General features: G+C 46.3%; 1 protein-coding gene across 1 annotated transcript in view; it reads left to right on the top strand.

Moving 5' to 3' along the window:
• ADCY9 (adenylate cyclase 9) overlaps positions 1-22162 on the top strand; it is a 92378-nt gene extending 70216 nt beyond the window's left edge. Inside the window, exons 2-10 of the mRNA XM_040441811.1 lie at positions 363-553; positions 2353-2454; positions 3802-4022; positions 5098-5200; positions 5321-5529; positions 5670-5829; positions 8886-9034; positions 9109-9150; positions 19065-22162. Coding sequence (XP_040297745.1) covers positions 363-553; positions 2353-2454; positions 3802-4022; positions 5098-5200; positions 5321-5529; positions 5670-5829; positions 8886-9034; positions 9109-9150; positions 19065-20139 — 2252 coding nt within the window. The 3' untranslated portion in view covers positions 20140-22162. The remainder of the gene's footprint in view (positions 1-362; positions 554-2352; positions 2455-3801; positions 4023-5097; positions 5201-5320; positions 5530-5669; positions 5830-8885; positions 9035-9108; positions 9151-19064) is intronic.
• Positions 22163-22537: the final 375 nt, after the last annotated feature.

Raw genomic sequence — 22537 nt, 5'->3', positions numbered from 1 at the left:
AGAGTCTCTCTTCCTCCTCCATGGAGGTGAAGTCTGGGCAGAGATCAGACAGTCTCCTGAAGTCAGTCTCCCTCACTGCTGAGTATTTGGGGCACCGCAGCACGAAATGAGCCTCATCCTCCACGGCCTCCTGGTCGCACTGCTGGCACAGTCTGCTCTCCCTGGGCTTGTACCTCTGTCGGTGACGCCCGGATTCAATGAGCAGGCTGTGGGCGCTCAGTCTGTATCGGCACAGGATCTGTCAGTCTTTTGGATTGGGGAGTTTCTCCAGATCTATCTATCTATCTATCTATCTATCTATCTATCTAATATCCATCTACCTATCTCTGATTATAGCGGTAACGTTGCCTTGTTTTCTCCAGGCCTGAAGACCTTTCTGATTTCTGGGCGCAGGCCGTGTGTCCCCAGCTGCAGCTGCTCCCAGACTTTGCTGCCATTACAGGAGGGATCAGACCCCAGCAGCGGCTCACAGACCCTCCATGGCATGGGTGGTCTCGTTACAGACAGCGCCAGTGAATCTCTTCTTCATTGCTCTCACCTGGAAAGACTCAAGGTGAGTAACCCTCAGTGTGACTCACAAAAACACCGCCAGGCGTGGGGGATGGGGATTATCGTACTCTGCACACACAGGGTTAATGACGCAAATGTCATCCGAATTCTGTAGCTGATAGAAAAGCATTAATGGTTTGATCTCTGCGGGATGCTAAGAGATTGTCCCCAGGAACAATCCCCTGCCACCCTTTGTCCTCATTAGCAGCAATTAATTATAGCACCCCCGGGTCCTTCTCCCGATGGGTATGTGGAGGGAGAGCAGCCTTAATGAGGCTCTCATTGAATCCCAATCTATTAATGTCCCCAGGCCTCCTGCAGAGAGCGCGGCATAACATAAGCAAACATCACATGTTCAGCATTATTGGACAGGGTACAGTACATCGCCATCAATGGCACAATCCACTTAATTTATTACAGCGACTCTCATTGACACTTTTATTATGTGGTATAAAAGTCGCAGGAGGGTGCAGAACAGGATACATGCTTGATCTAGCCCTTTACATGGACAGCCAAAGAAATGGAGGGGGATTTTCTACTAACATTTCCACCTTGTCCATCAGATGTGTTATTTAGTACATTACAGACAGAATCTTTTTGGCCATGAGTGGGACGTGCGGTTTCCCAATCTAGGATGGTGGAAGAAAACAGGCAGACGCAGAAAACTATAGCTTAACTGGTGTCACTTGAGGCAACAAGATTGGTGGTTGTGACATACACAATTGAGGTGTACAGGATGGCTTGGTCGGCTTGTCAGGTATCTAGCTTCTTCAAGGTGCAGGAGCTAGAAGGTAAAAGTTAGCTACTCCTGCGCCAGCACACCCCTCTCCACTGGTGAGGGGTAGGCTGGCGCAGCCTAGCGGTAAGGAACTCTGGCGGGTGAACAGCCTGTCGGATCCGTTCTGCTAGTGCACGCGTACCCCCTGGACTACCGCTCCGGCCCCATTGACTATAATGGGGGCGGTCCGGAGGTCCGGCGGCAGCGCGGCAAACATGCCGAGAGGCGGCCGGAATAAAACGACAACATTTTAAAGGGTTTTTCTGATAAAGTTTTTTTTTACTGATGACCTATTCTATACGTCATCAATATCTGATCGGTAGGGGTCCGGCAATCAAAGCCCCTGCTGATCTGCAGTTTGAGGAGGCATCGGTGCTAGTGGTAGCGCCATGACCTTCTCTCAGCTCACAAATCACAGCGCCGTACATTGTATAGTGACTGTGCTTGGTATTGCAGCTCAGCCCCATTCACTTCAATGAGGCTGAGCAGCGTCTAGACCATGTAACCGATGAACGTGACGTCACATGGCCTAGGTTCAGCTGAAAAAGGCAGTTTTTACTGCGAGGACCTCTGCCTTCTCATACAGCTGATCGGCAGGGGTCCCAGGAGTCAGAACCCCACAGATCAGTCGAAAACTCTCGGAAAACCCCTTTAAGCAGTGACATAACCTTCATAGAGGAAGACAACATGACCTCTGTGGGGGCCGAAAGTCAACTGCTTCTCTTGGTCCCCAACACACAGTCGTATTGTTTTTGCCTGCAGTCATCACTAGGGGGAGCTCATTGCATAACGATTTTTATACCTCTGAGTGCAACTATATGCAGTGAGCTCCCCCTAGTGGTGGCTGCAGGCAGCTAGAAGAGGAAAGCAGTGAAAAATCAGTGGACATTAAACTTTATTTAAAAAAAATTGTACTTTTGTCAGGGCTCCCAGTGAACAGGGGATCCATTCCAAGTTATGCTAGTTGGGTAGACTAATTTTAAGTATTTTTTTTAATACTGGTATATTTTACTGTTTATTGACAGAACTGTCCTTCATGTGGAGAAACTGGGGTCCGCGATGGAGTGGAGGAAGGAGCATCAGCTGTAAATGGTACCCCTGAAGAATGGAAAGGAGGAGGCAGCCGGGTAAGTGTAATTAAGCCAGGAAACTGCATAACCAGCAATACCCTAATTATCAGATTCCATCAAAGGCACCAACTGTAAAATGCAAGGAGTCCACCAAACAGCTCCACATATCTCAGTTTCTAGGCCCCAGGTGATAAGGGTTACCATGAAAGTGTAGCGGAGTTAGGCCCCTTGCAGACGAGCTTGTCCGGATAAGGTCCGGATGCGTTGCGGCAAACCCGCGCGAGTAGGTACGCAATTGCAGTCAGTTTTGACTGCGATTGCGTTCTGTTGTTCAGTTTTTATCGTGCGGGTGCAATGTGTTATGCACGCGCGTGATAAAAAACTGAATGTGGTACCCAGACCCGAACTTCTTCACAGAAGTTCAGGTTTGGGTTCAAGGTTGTGTAGATTGTATTATTTCCCTTATAACATGGTTATAAGGGAAAATAATAGCATTCTGAATACAGAATGCATAGTACACTAGGGCTGGAGGGGTTAAAAAAAAAATATTTAACTCACCTTAATCCACTTGTTCGCGCAGCCGGCATCTCTTCTGTCTTCTTCTTTGAGGAATAGGACCTTTGATGACGTCACTGCGCTCATCACATGGTCCATCACATAATCTTTTACCATGGTGATGGATCATGTGACGAACCATGTGATGAGGGCAGTGACGTCATCAAAGGTTCTTTTCCTGTGCACAGCAAAGAAGAAGACAGAAGAGAAGCCGGACTGTGCAATCAAGTGGATTAAGGTGAGTTATATTATTTATTTATTTATTTTAACCCCTCCAGCCCTATTGTACTATGCATTCTGTATTAAGAATGCTATTATTTTCCCTTATAACCATGTTATAAGGGAAAATTATAATGATCGGGTCCCCATCCCGATCGTCTCCTAGCAACCGTGCGTGAAAATCGCACCGCATCTGCACTTGTTTGCGGATGCTTGCGATTTTCACGCAGCCCCATTCAATTATATGGGGCCTGCGTTGCGTGAAAAACGCAGAATATAGAACATGCTGCGATTTTCACGCAACGCACAAGCGATGCGTGAAAATCACTGCTCATGTGCACAGCCCTATAGGAATGAATGGGTCCGGATTCAGTGCGGGTGCAATGCGTTCACGTCACACATTGCACCCGCGCGGAAAACTCGCTCGTGTGAAAGGGGCCTTAGACTTTAATTATTGCAGAACAATGCGGAGGGGGAACTGGGATTTTAGGGGTTAATTGAAATAATGGGAGCACCAAGGAAGAGAGTAATATGAGAATATGGGTATGCATTTTACATGCAGGTAAAAGAAGTCAAAATCTGATTTCCTTCCCCTCTTAACAGTAACTTACACCCATTCCTCTGTCACAGCCCACAGCCATTGGACGTCATTTAAAAACCCAGAATGGACTTCTAAGTCCACCTCCAGAAGATACCTTGAACAACAGCCAGGCCTCCTTGTATGAGATGCTTCAAGAAAAGGGTCGCTGGTGTGGGGTCAGTATGGACCAGTCAGCTCTCCTCCCTCTTCGCTTCAAAAACATCAGGGAGAAGACTGATGCTCATTTTGTGGAAGTAATTAAAGAGGACAGGTAAATTAATCTGTTTTTTAAGAGATTTAATTAAGTGTGAGTGATCCACTTAAGAGCACCTTAGGTTACCTACTGTGTGAGTGTACCGGGCATCTCAGTGTGTAGATTCAAGTTTGGGTGCTGTATGCTGTTTGTTAGCTTCATTCACTGAAATATAAGACAGAAAAATAAAAGACTTACATTACTGCAGCCCTTTACTTTCTCCCTGCTGATAGATAGATAGATAGATAGATTTCAAGTTTGGGTGCTGTATGCTGTTTGTTAGCTTCATTCACTGAAATATAAGACAGAAAAATAAAAGACTTACATTACTGCAGCCCTTTACTTTCTCCCTGCTGATAGATAGATAGATAGATAGATAGATAGATAGATATGAGATACTAAAAAATTTGAATATATTACAAATAACTCAGATAATTACAAGCTGCTCTTTATAAGGGTTCAATCACATGGTCAGGTTTCTGTATGCAGTACTGGAAGCCAACACCAGAGATGTCATATATGTATACTTTCTCTCCTTTTATGATACATTCTTGAATTTGGTTTCAAAAACTGCATGCAGAAATCTGACTGTGTGGTCGTACCATTAAGGGAACTTGCAAGTTAATATAGTCCTGTGATTACAGCAGCATCTACACTTATTAAAGCAGTTTTAGAGTATAGGAATGGCAAAGGCAACGTCAACTAGGTGACAGTGACCAGGCAGCATCTGCGCTGTCTCTGTAGCATGGCTGACAATGATAACAACTTCTTGTTAGTGAATGATGATGGACAGATCTGCAGAACAAACTCTGAAGGAAAAGGCTCCAAAAGGTCACGGCACATAACAATCTAAGAGGACTCTGAAGTTTACCTGCATAGGTCTAGGAATGGTGATTTGTATTAGGAAATTAAGGCACTCCGAAAGGGAAAGAGGTTTATGTTGAAGGGGGGTGTAAGTACGTAATGAATTAGACAAATTCATAAAAACAACTTTAAAATAATTTGAAGAAGTAGATTGCATTGTGGGAGCCAAGACTGGAGAAAATCTTGACCCATCAAAGACATCTCACTTTGACCTATCTTTTCCATCTAGCTTAATGAAGGATTACTTCTTCAAGCCACCCATCAACCGCTGGAGCCTGAACTTTCAAGACAAGGAGCTGGAAACCTCATATAGAGCCAGTTACCAGGAGGAGGTAGTAGTTTGTGCAACCTAAAGATCAAAAATGGCTATTAATCTGGTCCAGTCCAATCAATATGCACAGTTGACCAGGATGGACACTTCTTACCATCAGGTTCTTATTATTTGTCTCCAGGTCATGCGCATGGCTCCAGTGAAGACCTTCGCCAGTGCCACATTCAGCTCCTTGCTTGATGTGCTCCTCAGCTTCTTCATCTTCGTCCTTCTTTCCATCACCTGTTTCTTGAAGCCAGGCAGAGTCCCTGTATCTCCCCCAACGCCGGCTCTTGTGGTGCTAGCTGTGTGCGGCTTTCTGGGGTTCCTCTCCTTGCTTGTTTCCATCAGGTGAGCCAAGAGGACAACAGCTTGTTCCTCCAAGTCATTAAGACAGATTCCTGTAGGGATAGTGGGTGTACATTTTTATTTATGATAAAACAATGGAAAGATTTCATTGTTTTGTCCCCCTCTTTCTGCTCACCTTGTAGGATGGCCTTCTATCTCGAGGACATGTTCGTGTGCACCAGACAGCTCCTGGAGATCATCTCTGGTTGGCTTCCGCGACATCTAATTGGCACTGTGCTTGTGTCTCTCCCCGCAGCTGTCGTTTTCTCCTACTTGACACAGGACTTCCACAACAACGCACACGTATGAATACAAAGTTCAGAGCTTGACCACACAGTCGCACGTGAACTATATGATATTACCAAGGGCCGGCATAGAGGAAAGGGGCCCCATAGCAAGGAACAATTAGGACGCAAGGGCCTGGTTCAGGTTGCATTTCTCATGATTCTTGTTCCCCTTCCCAGTAACAGTCGCTATGTTAGCTTTGGGGACACTGAGGCCAGTTGGGCTATGAGTGGTCATTGTGGCTCAGTTATGGGGGTACTCTGATTGTATTAATGGGACTGGCTATAATGCGGGCACTGTTCTTTTCTGATTGAGGCACTGTTAAAGGGGCTGGCTATGGAAGTGGGATACTGTGGCTATATTAACAGGGCTGGCTGTGTTATGGAGGCACTGTAGCTGTTTTATGGGGCACTGTGGATATATTAATGTGGGTGGCTATTTTATAGGGGTATGGTGGCTATACTAATGGGGGTTGCTATTTTATGGGAATACTGTGGCTATTCCAATGGCGATGGTTGTGTTACGGAGGCACTGACTGTTTTATGGGGCACTGTGGCTACAGTATATTAATTGGGGTGTGTGTGTGTTATGGCGATATTGTGGCTAGCAATGGGGCTTGCTGTGTTATGGAGGCACTGTAGCCGACTGTTTTATGGGGCACTGTGGCTATATTAATGGGGGTACTGTGGCTTTATTAATGGGGCTGGCTGTGTTATGGAGGCATTAACTGTCTTATGGGGGTTGGTGTGTTATGGGGTAACTGTGCATATACTAATGAGGCTGGCTGTGTCACAGAGGCACTGACTGTCTTATGGGGGCACTGTGGCTACAGTATATTACTGGTGGGTGTGAGTGCTATGAGGGTACTGTAGGAATACTAATGGTACTGGCTGTGTTATGGAGGCACTCTAGCTGGCTTTTATGGGGCACTGTGACTATATTAATGGCGATAGCTATGTTATGGGGGGTACAGTGACTATACTAATGGGGTTGTGTTATGGGGGCCGTATGGCTGACTCCGCGCTGAAGAATTGCTGCCACTCCCCTCACATAGAGGACCTGTGTTTTTGTGATCTCTCTGGGCCCCAGCAGTGATCAGACACGTCCCCTATCCTGTTGTTAGGTGGAAACCCCCTTTAAAGAACCAGAGGTCCTAGTCGGTCCATACATGTCATATTTTGTGACCACTGGGATGTGATGTCATATGGACGAGCTTAGCCAGCCGCCATATTGTTTACCTTTTGTCAAGGATAATGTATAGAAGAGACCAATGATAGAGTTGATGCCCTGGCATCCAAAAAAAGTTTGGTGGCCTCAGTGCGCCCTGGCTCTGCTACATCTCTGCTGTATGCCTTTAATTCGTAACTGATGGCATGATTACTTGGACCTGACGCGTGCTCACAAGGTCCATGAGGACGCCCAATACACACATGGCTGCCAATGTCTTGAACCTCAAGGGTGAGCGCCAGAGGTTTAATAAATGGAGATGACTGTCCTGGAAATGTTCTTGTATCAACAAAACTACACAAAAATATTCGTCCTTCCCCTCAGTCCATATTTCCCAAGCCTTATCCATTAATATAAAAAAAAAAAAAAAAAAAAGATAATGAAATTAAATCAGAATTTTGTGATGGGAAATGTAGAGCCGTGCGGTTCTCAGCGACAAATCATACACCAGGTCAGAAACGAAGGGTCCATAACAATTAGATTAAAATGTGGGTAAACCCCCCCGGTTCCACGTCCACAGCGGGGGCCCAACCTTCCCCGATGCAGTTTTTCTATTCCAATCCGATCCAGTTGTCACGTTGGCATGAACAGCTGTACTGTGTATGGCGGGCTTAAAGGGGTTGTCTAATCATGACGACCCCTTTGTGTAGCAAATGATCCTGGCAGTCAGCTGATTGCTGCAGGTCTGGCATCAGAAACCCTCGGCGATCAGTCTGATTGGCCATACAGCGGCCACTGCTGGGGAAATTTAGTATTACAAGCTGGCCATTCATGTAATGCTGCTGACTGCAGTCATATTACTCCACCCTGTCTAACAGAGGGGGGTCCTGACCGTAGATCACCGCCTGCATGATGTTCATTTGTTCTAATACAGGGATCAGCAACCTCCAGCAGCAGCTGTGAAACTACAAATCCCAGCATGCACACCTACTTGGCTGTCCTTTGTAACTCCTATAGAAGAGAAAGGGCCGGGGATTCTGGTAGTTGTAGTTTCAGAACAGCTGTAGTGCCGAAGGTTGCTAGTCCCTCTAATAGGACCTATAAAAAAAGGCTGTCTTGATTAGCCAACCCCTTTAATACTCCACGGCAGCTCTGGGTCCCATGGAGAGATGAGAGCCCCAGCGTTACAGGTTGGTCTCCTTCTCATTTTAAATAGCACCCGTGTTCTGTCCTGACATGTCTGTTTTAGAAACTACTTGTAATAACATTTCTGCAGCATCTATTCTTAGGACTCTACGATGTGCCGTTCCTCTATTATTCCTTCTAGAACTTATGAATGAATTGCTAGCAATTTGCCATGAAGGTCCAGAAGGGTGTTACCAGTTGGGGTTGTGTCCGTGCACTGTCTGACATTATCCCGTCAGTCCTGCCAGACAGTGTCAGACTCAGAATGTATAGGGGCATATGCCCAACTGGCAACACCCAGCTGGACCTTCATTGCAAATTGCTAATAATTTTTTCATAAATTTTCACAGGACTAAAAGAAGAATGGCACATCACAGAGTCATAAGAATGGATGCTCCAGAATTGTTATTACATGGGGAACGTAAGTAGCTGCTAAATCAGATGTGTCAGGAGAGGGGACAGGCTGGGGCGAGAACCTGCATAGAGCTTTGCACTCATCAGGTACACCGGGGCATCCAAGGTGATTCAGAGCTTGGTGGTGTCAAGCAGCACCTGAAAAGGATCTTATTGCTACCTTTGCTGCGGGGCTTACTGTTCCCCGTGTACGTCATGCTATGACTACACCGATACATTAATAAAGTAATAAATAAATAAATACTAACTGTGTAGTGCGCTCTGCAGTGCCCTCTGGTGGTCATTAACTGTCTCTGCACTTCTTACAGTACACCATGTTCCTGTGCTCGGCTCTACTGATACCCATCGTCCAGTACTGTAACTTCTGTCAGCTCAGCTCCTGGCTGCGATCCTCTCTTGCTACCCTGGCAGGGGCGACCCTGTTGATTCTGCTATACGTGCCGCTCTTTCCGGATGAGTAAGTCCATGCCAAGGCTTTAAGTGAGTCCCCAGCAGATCTTTTATTAGTCTGATCTTGTATATTTTTTCTAGGCCCCCAGGGAGACTGGAATCAGATCCAGCGACAAATTTCAGGTGAGGAGCTGATGCATTTAGATAAACGGGCAGAAAAATGGGCAAAATACTGTATTTTTTTTTTCAGTGTAAATACCTGTACATTGTCATTGACAACCTGACTCCCCCAAAAGCATGACATTCTAATAGCGCCGGGGATAAGGGGCTGCCAGATATGTGTTGCCACTTATCTATGGGGAAAGAAAGGATCAGGCCAGTAAAATACGAATTGCTGCTTTGACTTGGCTGAGTCAAAGCCAAAAGTGACTCCAGCCGGCAGGGGCGCACCACCAATGAGGCCAGGTGAGGCGATCGCTTCAGGTAGCACTAGGTAGGGGCAAGAGGGGGGCAACAGAAGGGCCATGTGCAAAGAGCGCTTTCATTGTGGCAAAGGGGTTAGGTTGGAGGGGGGGGGGGGGGGGGGCGTTTCAGTTTTTGCCTCAGGCAGCAGAAAGGCTAGGTGCAGGAGGATGTAGAAGTTCCCCCCACGCTGTACATATAAGTCACAGGAAATATGCAGGTCCTGCCATCTGATGGCATAGTACGCAAACTGCGGGAAATGTACAGTAAGGGCGCATTCACACGACTGTAGTGTCACAAATTGCGGATCCACAAAACATGGATACCAGCCCCGTGTGTATTCCGCAATTTGTAGACCGCACATGGCCACCGCTATCATAGAAAATGCCTATTCTTGACAAAAATAGGACACGTTCTATATGGTTTTTTTTGCGGGGGAACGGATGCGGACCCATTGATACGGTCGTGTGAATAAGCCCTAAAGGCGAGCCATCCGCTTGCTCTGACAGCTGGGGTCAGAGACGGCTCTGATACTGCTCCTTTAACCCCTTAGAGGCCACAATCAATAAGTGGTTAGGCAAGACCTAATAGACTGCAATACTTGTAGAATATGAGAAAGGGAAACTGGATCGCACATCCTCAATGCTGCGCCAAATTTAGAGTAGGTTTCCACTCAAGGAGGGAACCTTGTCGTGGTGAGTGGGCCTATGCTTTTTAATCAAATTGTATACTAATGCCTCGTGTACAGCATGCAACATAGGGGTAGGTATATGATAAATTGAGCAGAGAAGCGATGTTAATTATGCTGAGAAGCAGTTATTAGATTAAAGCATAGTATTGAGGATGTGCGATCCAGTTTCACTTTCTCATATTTTACATAGACTGCAGCATTGCAGTCTATTATATGAGGGTCATGCTTAGGGCTCATGCACACGACCGTATGTATTTTGCAAAAAACACGGATGATGTCCGTGTGCATTCCGTATTTTGCGGAAGGGAACAGCTGGCCCCTAACAGAACAGTCCTATCCTTGTCCGTAATTAGGACAATAATAGGACATGTTCTATTTTTTTGCGGAACTGAAATACGGACATACGGAAACGGAATGCACATGGAGTAACTTGAAATGAATGGTTCCGTATATGGTCCGCAAAAAACCCCGCAACGGACACGGAAAAGAAAATACGTTCATGTGCATGAGCTCTAATACCTGGACAAAAAAAAAGTTTATAAATATATATATATATATAATAAAAGAAAAAACAGAACACAACAAATTTAAGGCCTCTTTCACGTGAGCGTGATGGCTTGTCTCCGGATGCGTTCGGGGTGCGTTCAGTGAAACTCGCACCATTTTGCAAGCAAGTTCAGTCAGTTTTGTCTGCGATTGCGTTCAGTTGTTCAGTTTTTTCCGCGCGGGTGCAATGCGTTTTTCACACGCGTGATAAAAAACTGAAGGTTTACAAACAACATCTCTTAGCAACCATCAGTGAAAAACGCGTTGCATCTGCATTTGCTTCCAGATGCGATGCGTTTTTCACTGAAGCCCCATTCACTTCTATGGGGCCGGGGCTGCGTGAAAAACGCTCATGTACACAGACCCATGGAAATGAATGGGTCAGGATTCAGTGCGGGTGCTATGCGTTCACGTCACGCATTGCACCCGCGCTGAAAACTCGCTCGTGTGAAAGGGGCCTAAGGCCTCTTTCACACGGGCGTTGCGGGTGACGTGCGGGAAAAGATGCGGGTGCGTTGCGGGAAAATGCGCAATTTTTCCCTGCGAGTGCAAAGCAGTTTAATGCATTTTGCACGCATGTGAGAAAAATCGGCATGTTTGGTACCCAGACCGGTTTGGGATCGGTGTGTAAATTTTATTATTTTCCCTTATAACATAGTTATAAGGGAAAATTATAGCATTCTTACTACAGACTGCAAAGTAAATTAGGGATGGAGGGGTTAAAAAAAACCTCACTTCATCCACTTGTTCGCGGCTGGATGAGGTGAGTTTAATTATTTATATTTATTTTAACCCCTCCAGCCCTATTGTACTATGCATTCTGTATTCAGAATGCTATTATTTTCCCTTATAACCATGTTATAAGGGAAAATAATAAAGATCGGGTCCCCATCCCGATTGTCTCCTAGCAACCATGCGTGAAAATCGCACCGCATCCGCACTTGCTTGCGGATGCTTGCGATTTTTACGCAGCCCCATTCACTTCTATGGGGCCTGTGTTGCGTGAAAAACGCAGAATATAGAACATGCTGCGATTTTCACGCAACGCACAAGTGATGCGTGAAAATCACCGCTCATGTGTACAGCCTCATAGAAATGAATGGCTCCGGATTCAGTGCGGGTGCAATGCGTTCACCTCTCGCATTGCACCCGCACGGAAAACTCGCCCGTGTGAAAGAGGCCTAACTCTTTCTACCCCGGGCCAGTTTTCACCCTTCTGCCCAGGCCATTTTTTGCAAATCTGACATCTGTCACTTAAGGCCTCTTTCACACTTGTGTTGTTGGGATCCGGCATGCACTTCCGTTGCCGGAGGTGCCCGCCGGATCCGGAAAAACGCAAGTGTACTGAAAGCATTTGAAGACGGAACCGTCTTCCAAATGCTTTCAGTGTTACTATGGCAGCCAGGACGCTATTAAAGTCCTGGTTGCCATAGTAGTAGTGGGGAGCGGGGGAGCAGTATACTTACAGTCCGTGCGGCTCCCGGGGCGCTCCAGAATGACGTCAGAGCGCCCCATGCGCATGGATGACGTGATCCATGCGATCACGTGATCCATGCGCTTGGGGCGCCCTGACGTCACTCTGGAGCGCCCGGGGAGCCGCACGGACGGTAAGTATACTGCTCCCCCGCTCCCCACTACACTTTACCATGGCTGTCAGGACTTTAGCGTCCCGGCAGCCATGGTAACCACTCTGAAAAAGCTAAATGTCGGCTCCGGCAATGCGCCGAAACGACGTTTAGCTTCAGGCCGGATCCGGATCAATGCCTTCCAATGGGCATTAATTCCGGATCCGGCCTTGCGGCAAGTGTTCCGGATTTTTGGCCGGAACAAAAAGCGCAGCATGCTGCGGTATTTTCTCCGGCCAACAAACGTTCCGTTCCGGAACTGAAGACATCCTGATGCATCCTGAACGGATTTCTCTCCATTCAGAATGCATTAGGATAAAACTGATCAGGATTCTTCCGGCATAGAGCCCCGACGACGGAACTCTATGCCGGAAGACAAGAACAACGCAAGTGTGAAAGAGCCCTTATGTGGTAATAACTTTGGAACACTTTTACTTATCCAGGCCATTCTGAGACTGGTTTCTCGTGACACATTGTACTTCACGACAGTGCTAAATTTGAGTCAATATATTTTTCCTTTATTTATTAAAAAAAACAAACACAAATTTACCCAAAATTTTGAAAATGTCTACATTTTCTAAATTTGAATTTCTCTACTTTTAAGACAGATAGTAATGCCTCATAAAATAGTTATCAATCATAATTCCCCATATGTCTTCTTTATGTTGGTATCATTTTGTAAATGTCATTTTATTTTTTTAGGACGTTAGAAGGCTTAGAAGTTTAAAAGGCATTTTTCAAATTTTCAACAAAATTTCCAAAACCATTTTTTTAAGCACCAATTCAGTTATGAAGTGATTTTGAGGGGCTTACATAATGGAAACCACCCATAAATGACCCCATTTTAGAAACTGATGTTATAAACTTTGTTAACCCTTTAGGCCCCTTTCACACGAGCGAGTTTTACGCGTGGGTGCAATGCGTGACGTGAACGCATAGCACCCGCACTGAATCCTGACCCATTCATTTCAATGGGTCTGTGTACATGAGCATTGTTTTTCACGCATCAGTTCTGCGTTGCGTGAAAATCGCAGCATGTTCTATATTCTGCGTTTTTCACGCAGCCCAGGCCCCATAGAAGTGAATGGGGATGCGTGAAAAACGCATTGCATCCGCAAGCAAGTGCGGGTGCGATGCGTTTTTCACTGATGGTTGCTACGAGATGTTGTTTGTAAACCTTCAGTTTTTTATCACGCGCGTGAAAAACGCATCAAAACGCATTGCACCCGCGCGGAAAAAACTGAACAACTGAACGCAATCGCAGACAAAACTGACTGAACTTGCTTGCAAAATAGTGCGAGTTTCACTGAACGCACCCTGAACGCATCCGGACCTAATCCTTCACGCTCGTGTGAAAGAGGCCTTAGGCTAGGGCTACACGACGACATTTGTCACACCAATGTCGCGCGATAATTTTTATAATGATAGTCTATGGTGTCGTATAGTGGGGTCTGAGGGTCATGTGACGTGGCCAGCGTCACATGATAGACAGACAAGTCGAGCACCGAGTGATCAGCTCGGCGCTCAAGGCAGACCTAGGAGCAGGGAGCCTCCCAGCTAGCAAAGTCGCCTTGGGAACGAGGCCAAACACAGATCCTCGCTCCCGATATGGACGCGGCAATACCTAATATGTATACTTTTCTTTTTTTTTTTTTTTTTTATTACTTAATTATGGGAAAAGAACGTATTTTTTTAGCTTAAAACTTTTAGGTCCCTTTCACACGAGCGAGTTTTCCGCGCGGGTGCAATGCGTGACATGAACGCATAGCACCCACACTGAATCCAGACCCATTCATTTCAATGAGTCTGTGTACATGAGCGTTGTTTTTCACGCATCAGTTCTGCGTTGCGTGAAAATCGCAGCATGTTCTATATTCAGCGTTTTTCACGCAGCCCTGGCCCCATAGAAGTGAATGGGGCTGCGTGAAAAACGCATTGCATCCGCAAGCAAGTGCAGGTGCGATGCGTTTTTCAATGATGGTTGCTAAGAGATGTTGTTTGTAAACATTCAGTTTTTTATCACGCGCGAGAAAAACGCATCAAAACGCATTGCACCCGCGCGGAAAAAACTGAACAACTAAACGCAACCGCAGACAAAACTGACTGAGCTTGCAAAATAGTGCGAGTTTCACTGAACGCACTCTGAACGCATCCGGCCCCAATCCGCAACGCCCGTGTGAAACCAACCTTATTATTTTTATTATGCAAAACTTTATTTTAACTTTTTTTTTTTTTTTTTACAACTTTTGGGGGTTTGATCCCCTGTACAGACTTCTGTGTTGTAATGCATTGGCTGTAAGTGTATTATACACTGTAATAAACTTACAGCCTTCTGCCTGTGAGATCCAGGGGGCTGGATCTCACAGGCTTACATGGAAGGCATCGGGCTGCCTTCCCTGCCATTGGGTCCCCGTCACAGCAGTGCGGGGACCCGATGGGAAAGGGGAGGGAGCTCCCTCACTCCACACAACCCGCGGTCAGCGCTGACCGCGGCATAGTGAGGGTTAATGCGCTGGCATCGGTGCCGGCGCATACAGCAGGAGTCTGGCTAATGGGAACAGCCGGTCCCTTGCAGCTCATCGGGCAGGCGCAGCTCCTCACCCGCCCGATTACGGCGCTGGTCGGGAAGCGGTTAAGGTTATGGCTTCTCAGAATATGGCGACACAAAAACGAAAAAACCAAATGACTTTGGCCCCTTTCACACGGGCGAGAATTCCACCCGGGTGCAATGCGTGAGGTGAACGCATTGAATCCGCACTGAATCCGGACCCATTCACTTCAATGGGGCTGTTGAGATTAGCGGTGATTTTCACACATCACTTGTGCATTGCGTAAAAATCGCAGCATGTTCTATATTCTGCGTTTTTCACGCAACGCAGGCCCCATAGAAATGAATGGGGCTGCATGAAAATCGCATAGCATCCGCAAGCAAGTGCGGATGTGGTGCGATTTTCACGCATGGTTGCTAGGAGATGATAGGTATGAAAGCAACCCCATTAAAGTCTAACATGGTTATAAGGGGAAATAATAGCATTCTGAATACAGAACGTTTACTAAAATGTCGATTGAGGGGTTAAAAAAAATATATATTAACTCCCCTCATCCAATTGGTCGCTCAGCCGGCATCATCTTCTTTCTTCTTCTTTCAGGACCTGCAAAAAGAACCTTTGACGTAATCACGCTCATCACGTGGTGAGCGCGATTACATCATCAAAGGTCCTTTTTCAGGTCCTGAAAGAAGAAGAAAGAAGATGATGCCGGCTGAGCGACCAATTGGATGAGGGGAGTTAATATATATTTTTTCGACATTTTAGTAAACATTCTGTATTCAGAATGCTATTATTTCCACTTATAACCATGTTATAATGGAAAATAATAAAGTGAATAGAACACCTAATCCAAACCTGAACTTCAGTGAAGAAGTCCGGGTTCGGGTCTGGGTACCACAGTCAGTTTTTTCTCACGCGTGTGCAAATGCATTGCCCGTGCGCGGAAAAAAATTAACATCGGAACGCAATCGCAGTCAAAACTGACTGCAATTGAGTGCCTACTCGCGCGGTTTTCCTGCAATGCGCATGCAACGCATCCGGAGCAAATCCGGAACGCCCGTGTGAAAGAGGCCTTAGGCCCTTTTCACACGAGCGAGTTTGCTGCGCAGGTGCAATGCGTGATGTGAACGCATAGCACCCGCACTGAATCCTGACCCATTCATTTCAATGGGTCTGTGTACTTGAGCGTTTTTTTTTCACGCAATTAGTTATGCGTTGCATGAAAACGCAGCATGTTCTATATTCTGCGTTTTTCACGCAGCCCCGGCCCCATAGAAGTGAATGGGGCTTCAGTGAAAAACGCATCTTATCCGGAAGCAAGTGCGGAGGCAATGCGTTTTTCACTGATGGTTTTTACGGATCCATTTTTCCGTTTTTTATTTCAGTAGTGTTTACGGTTCTGTCCCGTTTTTCCGTTCCGTTTTTTCGTATGGCATATACAGTATACAGTAATTACATAGAAAAGATTGGGCTGGGCATAAAATTTCCAATAGATGGTTCCACAAAAACGGAATGGATACAGAAGACATACGTAATACATTCCGTATGTGTTCCGTTTTTTGACTTGAATGGAGCCACGGAACGTGATTTGCCGCCAATAATAGGACATGTTCTATCTTTTAACAGAACAGTAAAACGGAAATACGAAAACGGAATGCACACGGAGACACTTCAGTTTTTTTTTTGCTGACCCGTTGAAATGAATGGTTCAGTATAAGTAACGCATACTGAACTAAAAAAAACGCCAGTATACTGAACGCAAAAAACGTTTGTGTGCATGAGCCCTCAGGCTAGTTTCACATTAGCGGCAGCCTTCTCTGGTGGATCCGTGCTGCCGGTAGTCCGCTCCACTATAATGGGGGTGGGCCGGAGGTCCGGCGGCAGCGCGGCAAACATGTCCTAGTTTTATTCCGGCCGCCTCTTGGCATGTTTGCCGTGCCGCCGCCGGACCTCCGGGCCACCCCCATTATAGTGAATGAGGCCTGAGCGGACTTCCGCTGTTCACCCGCCGGAGAAGGCTGCCGCTAGTGTGAAAGTAGCCTAATATGTGAGGCTAAACTGCGAGCGGGTCAGTGAAATTCAGATTGAAAAAAAACCCGCGTCATTTGCGGCTGATTTTTGCCTACGCAAAATCCACCGTGTGAATGGGGGCTTAATGAAATTCTCCAAATCTCATGGACATGCATTTTTCCATGTGAACATTGACCTGCGGTGGAGATTTTGAAATCCGCAGCTTGTCAATTTGTGCGGATTTTCAGTACAGATTTGACCCTTTCCAGAGATCTGGGGCAAATCTGCCTCAAAATCCGCAAGTAACACAGCGAAACGCACACGGAAAATCCGCATAAGCTACACTGCTGTGTGCATGTACCCATGATAAAAGAAGCATTTAACACTTTTGCCCAGGTTAAAGGACCCAAGTACTAAGATCAGTCCTAAGTTTAGGGGAGTTTTTGAGAACTGGAGCAGATGAGCCCCCCCCCAAAAAAAACAAAAAAACAAAAACAAACTTCCTTTGTACTTGTAGCCTGGAGAATGATTGATTTCGATCAGGGCGTAGAGGCCATTTGTATGTCCAGCTGCCACATCTTCTCCAGTTGTCTGCCTCCGAGCAAAAGCAAATCCTGCACCACAGGCCATTTTTACAGACGCCATTCACAGCCCCTATTGTCTCGGAGCTGCATGGTCCTCGCCCCCACCTGCCCCAAGCATCTGTTTATACGAATACCGGCAACTAAATACGACCATTGATAGCTTTTTATAGCAGCAGGAAAACCTAAGAGCATGGCAGCGCTACAAAATACGTGGCAGTCAGCCATCTTAGAATCTGGTCATTTTTTTTATTCAAGACTTTTCTTTGGGTCGTCATAGACGGGAAGATGTCTCATCGACGGTAATGCTTTGTGGGACATCTGCTCATTCCTGCGCCATCCATCTCCATTCCTAAGAGGCGGCTGGCCATGTTCACAGCACTTACATTTTTTTTCATTTCTTTATAATGGCAGGAAAACTGTGCATATGATATCAGGTTCTGCTGAGAAAGAGACATAGTGCCCTTGGAATATCATATGACTTAAAGGGCAACTGTTTGCAGGATCCACTCTATCAAACCAGGCACACTGCCTGGTAGGGTTGATCCTGCTGAATAAAATGATACCTGTCTTGTGAAAATCGGTTGCACTGTTACTCAGAAAAAAGACTTTTATACTTTATACAACTGAGGACTCCAGTCTACTGAGGGGCGTGGCCTAGACTCTCAGTGCGCCTCTGATTTCCAGTGCTGGCCACGCCCCTCAGTACACTGAAGCTCTCAGCTGCATGTAGAATAAAAGTCTTCTTTTTGGGAGCACTGCAACCGATTTTCACAAGACAGGTATCATTTAAATCAGCAGGATGAACCCTTCCGGACTGTATGCCTGGGTTAATAGGATTGATCCTGCTGAGAGGTGCTCTTTAAAGGAACACTCTGGGCAAATCTTATAAATATGTCTAATGCAGGGCCTGAGAGAGCGGAGCATGACGCAGGGATTCTGTGTTTGCTTATCCAATAGGACAGAGCCATATTGGATCTTAAATCGAAGATCTGAGACAGACTGGTTGCTAGTGACTTTCTGACTGACAACCACACCTAGAAGAATGTAACTTTAAAGCAGCGTACCCATGGCAACCAGGCTGTCTTAAAGGGGTTATCTGTTAATTAGTATTAATGACCTATACTCAGGGTAGGCCATTTATATCAGATCGCCGGGGGTCCGACACCTCTGATCAGCTCCGTGCACGCCATGCCCTTTTCTTAGGCCATTTGACGTCACCGTAAATCGGTCACATGGCCTAGTTGCTGCTCAGGCCCTTAAAAGTTAATGGGGCGGAGCTGCAATACCAAGCACAGCCACGGTACTATGTGTGGCGCTTTTCTTGGAAATCTGCCAGGTGTCGGCTGCGCTCACCATATCTCCCTGTAACAGATGATCAGGGGTTGCCCCTGCTAGTCTAATAATGATGACCTATCCTGAGGATAGGTCATCATTATCATTTCCTGGATAACCCCTTGAAATGACTCAAAGCTTGTCTGGCAGCAGAAGAGGGTAAAAAGCAGCTCGGCATCAGTCATGCCATGTTGACTACCATATGGTGACATGTCTTCTGTCCACTTTCATGCTATATTATCTAATTAGGCCAAAATATGTCTTTTCACTAACAGAATATCTTTTTTTCTATCATCAGCTCGTTCCTTCCACCCGATGTCAACCTGGGTACCAGCAATACCAGTAAGCCATCGTCACAGCTTGGGCAGGAGCTCACCGTGGCCTACTTTCTCCTCCTCCTTTTGGTTTGGTTCCTGAATCGGGAGTTTGAGGTCAGCTACCGTTTGCACTACCATGGTGACGTGGAGGCAGACCTTCACCGCACTAAAATCCAGAGTATGAGAGATCAGGCCGACTGGCTTCTCCGTAACATCATCCCCTATCACGTGGCTGAACAACTGAAGGTCTCCCAGAGCTACTCCAAAAATCATGACGATGGCGGCGTCATATTCGCCAGCATAGTCAACTTCAGCGAGTTCTACGAAGAGAACTACGAAGGAGGTAAAGAGTGCTACCGGGTCCTCAACGAACTCATCGGAGACTTTGATGAGCTCCTCAGCAAACCCCATTACTCCTGCATTGAGAAGATCAAGACCATCGGCGCCACCTACATGGCCGCTTCTGGACTCAACCCGTCTCAGTGCCAGGACAGCAGCCAACCCCACCGTCACCTGCAGACGCTGTTTGAGTTTGCCAAGGAAATGATGAGCGTGGTGGACGACTTCAACAACAACATGTTGTGGTTTAATTTCAAGCTCCGCATTGGTTTTAACCACGGTCCACTGACAGCTGGTGTTATTGGGACCACCAAGCTGCTTTATGACATCTGGGGGGACACGGTGAACATTGCCAGCAGAATGGACACCACCGGTGTGGAATGCCGTATCCAGGCGAGTGAAGAAAGCTATAGGGTGTTAGTGAAAATGGGCTATGACTTTGACTACAGAGGGACTGTCAACGTCAAGGGCAAAGGACAGATGAAAACGTACCTTTACCCAAAATGCACGGACAATGGCGGCCTAGTGCCCCACCACCAACTGTCCATCTCTCCAGACATCCGGGTTCAGGTGGATGGGAGCATTGGACGGTCGCCTACCGATGAAATTAGCAGCCTCGTGACCGGAGGCAAAGGGGCGGTGGAAGCAGGAGGTGGGGAGGCAGGACGCAAGCGGGACAAGACAGAAGACAGAGGCCGAGATGGAGGAGCACGGTGAGGCTGGTGGAGTGGAGAAGGACCATACAAAGCATGTGGGGCCACCGGTGGTGAACGAGACTGGTGGCCCAATAGAGCACGTATGCTCTGCACTGTGCCAGCTCACGGACCTCTTCATTCTAGCCACCGCATCATTCCGCAGCTCAGTCTTATGGTGATGTGGCTTCCAATGGATATCTATATAGATGGCTCTTAAATTCTTCTAGCGCTGGTGGACCTTTGTGTCCTGAGTACATTTTACACTGTCTCCCGCGTATGGTGGGTTATACGGTCTATAGTGTAGAAGAGCGTTGCGGACCACAAGGTGTCCTCGATGGGGTAATTCTTTATACTGTACTGAGTAGCCAAGGTTTGGCTAGTAAGATCAAGAATCCGACTCCGTTGAGGGTACGTCCCCCAATTCGCTGTATGGTGGTATGTCAATGGAGGAGGTCCACCCTCTTCCAGATTGCACAGACACTAGACTTCCCATATTGAAGTTGGAAGACCATTCTCTTAAACCCCATCTCATGCCTCCGCCTCTTCGTCAGCCATACTGAGGATTGAACTAAGTGCCTTCCGCTCTCTCTGGGCCTGTTCCAACCCAGATGAGACGACAGTGACACCTTGCCGCAATTCTCGCTATTACTTGCCAAAAGCATGCGCCTCTCTGGACTGCTGCCCCCCCCCCCTACCCCCCCTTCCCGAAAACCAGTGGAGATGGGCGGGAATTTTCTGAATAAGGAAAATGGGCAGTGAGATGTTTCCTTTCTTTCTTAAGACAATGCGATTGTAATGTGTTTTCGGTAACACTTTAGCTGCCTTCCAGTTCCCATTAGCTGTGATGCCTCCTACAGGGCAAAAGCAGAATTTCAAGGGTATTTTAAGACAAAAAAATCCAGTCTTCTACTCTATATCCCATCTACATTACCACAGTAGAACAATATAATAAGGTACCTCTTGTGCAAAAAAAAAATGGTGTTAAAACACTCAAAACCTTCTCCTGTTCACCAAGCTATGGCGGCCATATTTATGCCAAGACTGGTCTCTTAAAGGGGAAGTATCACTTCTTTTTGTTTTTCAGCAGGCACCTCGGGCCAGGCACCTAATCTATGTGCAAAATTATAGCATTTTAGTTATGAATAGTGAGTTTTTAATTAATGCATTGACCTTCGTTGATGGTTCTCAGCTCTGATCCCAGATTTCATGGGGTATCCTATCTCATTTTTGTCCCCCTTTCTAAATGGTACATCATGGCCACCGCTTTGAATGTATTATATTAATAGTACTGAGAATTATTATTATTTTTTTATATTTTTGGGATATCACATAGAAATATTGTTAAAAAAAATAACGCAAAACTTGTAGACCCTCTTACCGTCCTCCATAGTGTCACATTGAGGTTTTTCTTCATGAGGGAGGGGGCCAAGATTCAATTCACTTCCGTAGTCCTGCATTGAATTACCCTGGTCAAGACAAAGTGGCAGCGCCCCCTTTCCTGGCACATGCTTCTTCATACCCCAATTAACCATGCCTCTGGTCAGGGTCATGTGACCGATCAATGGTATGATACCCCCCAAACCGATACTTCCTCTTTAATACGTATAATACTAACTAATCGTATACATAAAATGTATTGTTATAATGGCAAATGTCGGGAAGTCATATTTCCTGTAGGTTGGGCTTACAATATGTGTACAGAATCTCATGAAATGCAAAAAAAATGTACCCGCGTACATACATGCACATGTTACTCCATAGGGCCAAATTTCGATAGGTTAGGCCAGCGGTCTCCAACCTTTGGCTCTCCAGGGCATGCTGAAAGTTGTAGTTTTGTCCCAGGTTGGAGACTATTGGGTCTCTATTTATTACCCACATGAACCTGTCGACCAGCAGGGTGTGGGAGGTTATCGGTTATTTATGGGTTAAATACGGTCAAGGTAAAAAGCGCCCATGTAGGGTGGGCGCAGAATCGCACCATTATGTCCCCTACCCTAGGCCCGTCTTGGCTCTGATCAATGTAGGCATATAGGTGTACACACATACATATACAGTCATGTCCATAAATATTGGGACATGGACACAATTCTAACATGTTTGGCTCTATACACCACCACAATGGATTTGAAATGAAACGAACAAGATGTGCTTTACCTGCAGACTGTCAGCTTTAATTTGAGGGTATTTACATCCAAATCAGGTGAACGGTGCAGGAATTACAACAGTTTGCATATGTGCCTCCCACTTGTTAAGGAACCAAAAGTAATGGGACAGAATAATAATCATAAATCAAACTTTCACTTTTTAATACTTGGTTGCAAATCCTTTGCAGTCAATTACAGCCTGAAGTCTGGAACGCATAGACATCACCAGACGCTGGGTTTCATCCCTGGTGATGCTCTGCCAGGCCTCTACTGCAA

Source organism: Bufo bufo, chromosome 7, assembly GCF_905171765.1.
Source record: "Bufo bufo chromosome 7, aBufBuf1.1, whole genome shotgun sequence".
Lineage (NCBI taxonomy): Eukaryota > Metazoa > Chordata > Amphibia > Anura > Bufonidae > Bufo > Bufo bufo.
The sequence above is the reverse complement of the archived record's forward strand: the minus strand, read 5'-3'. Positions and strand labels throughout refer to the sequence as shown.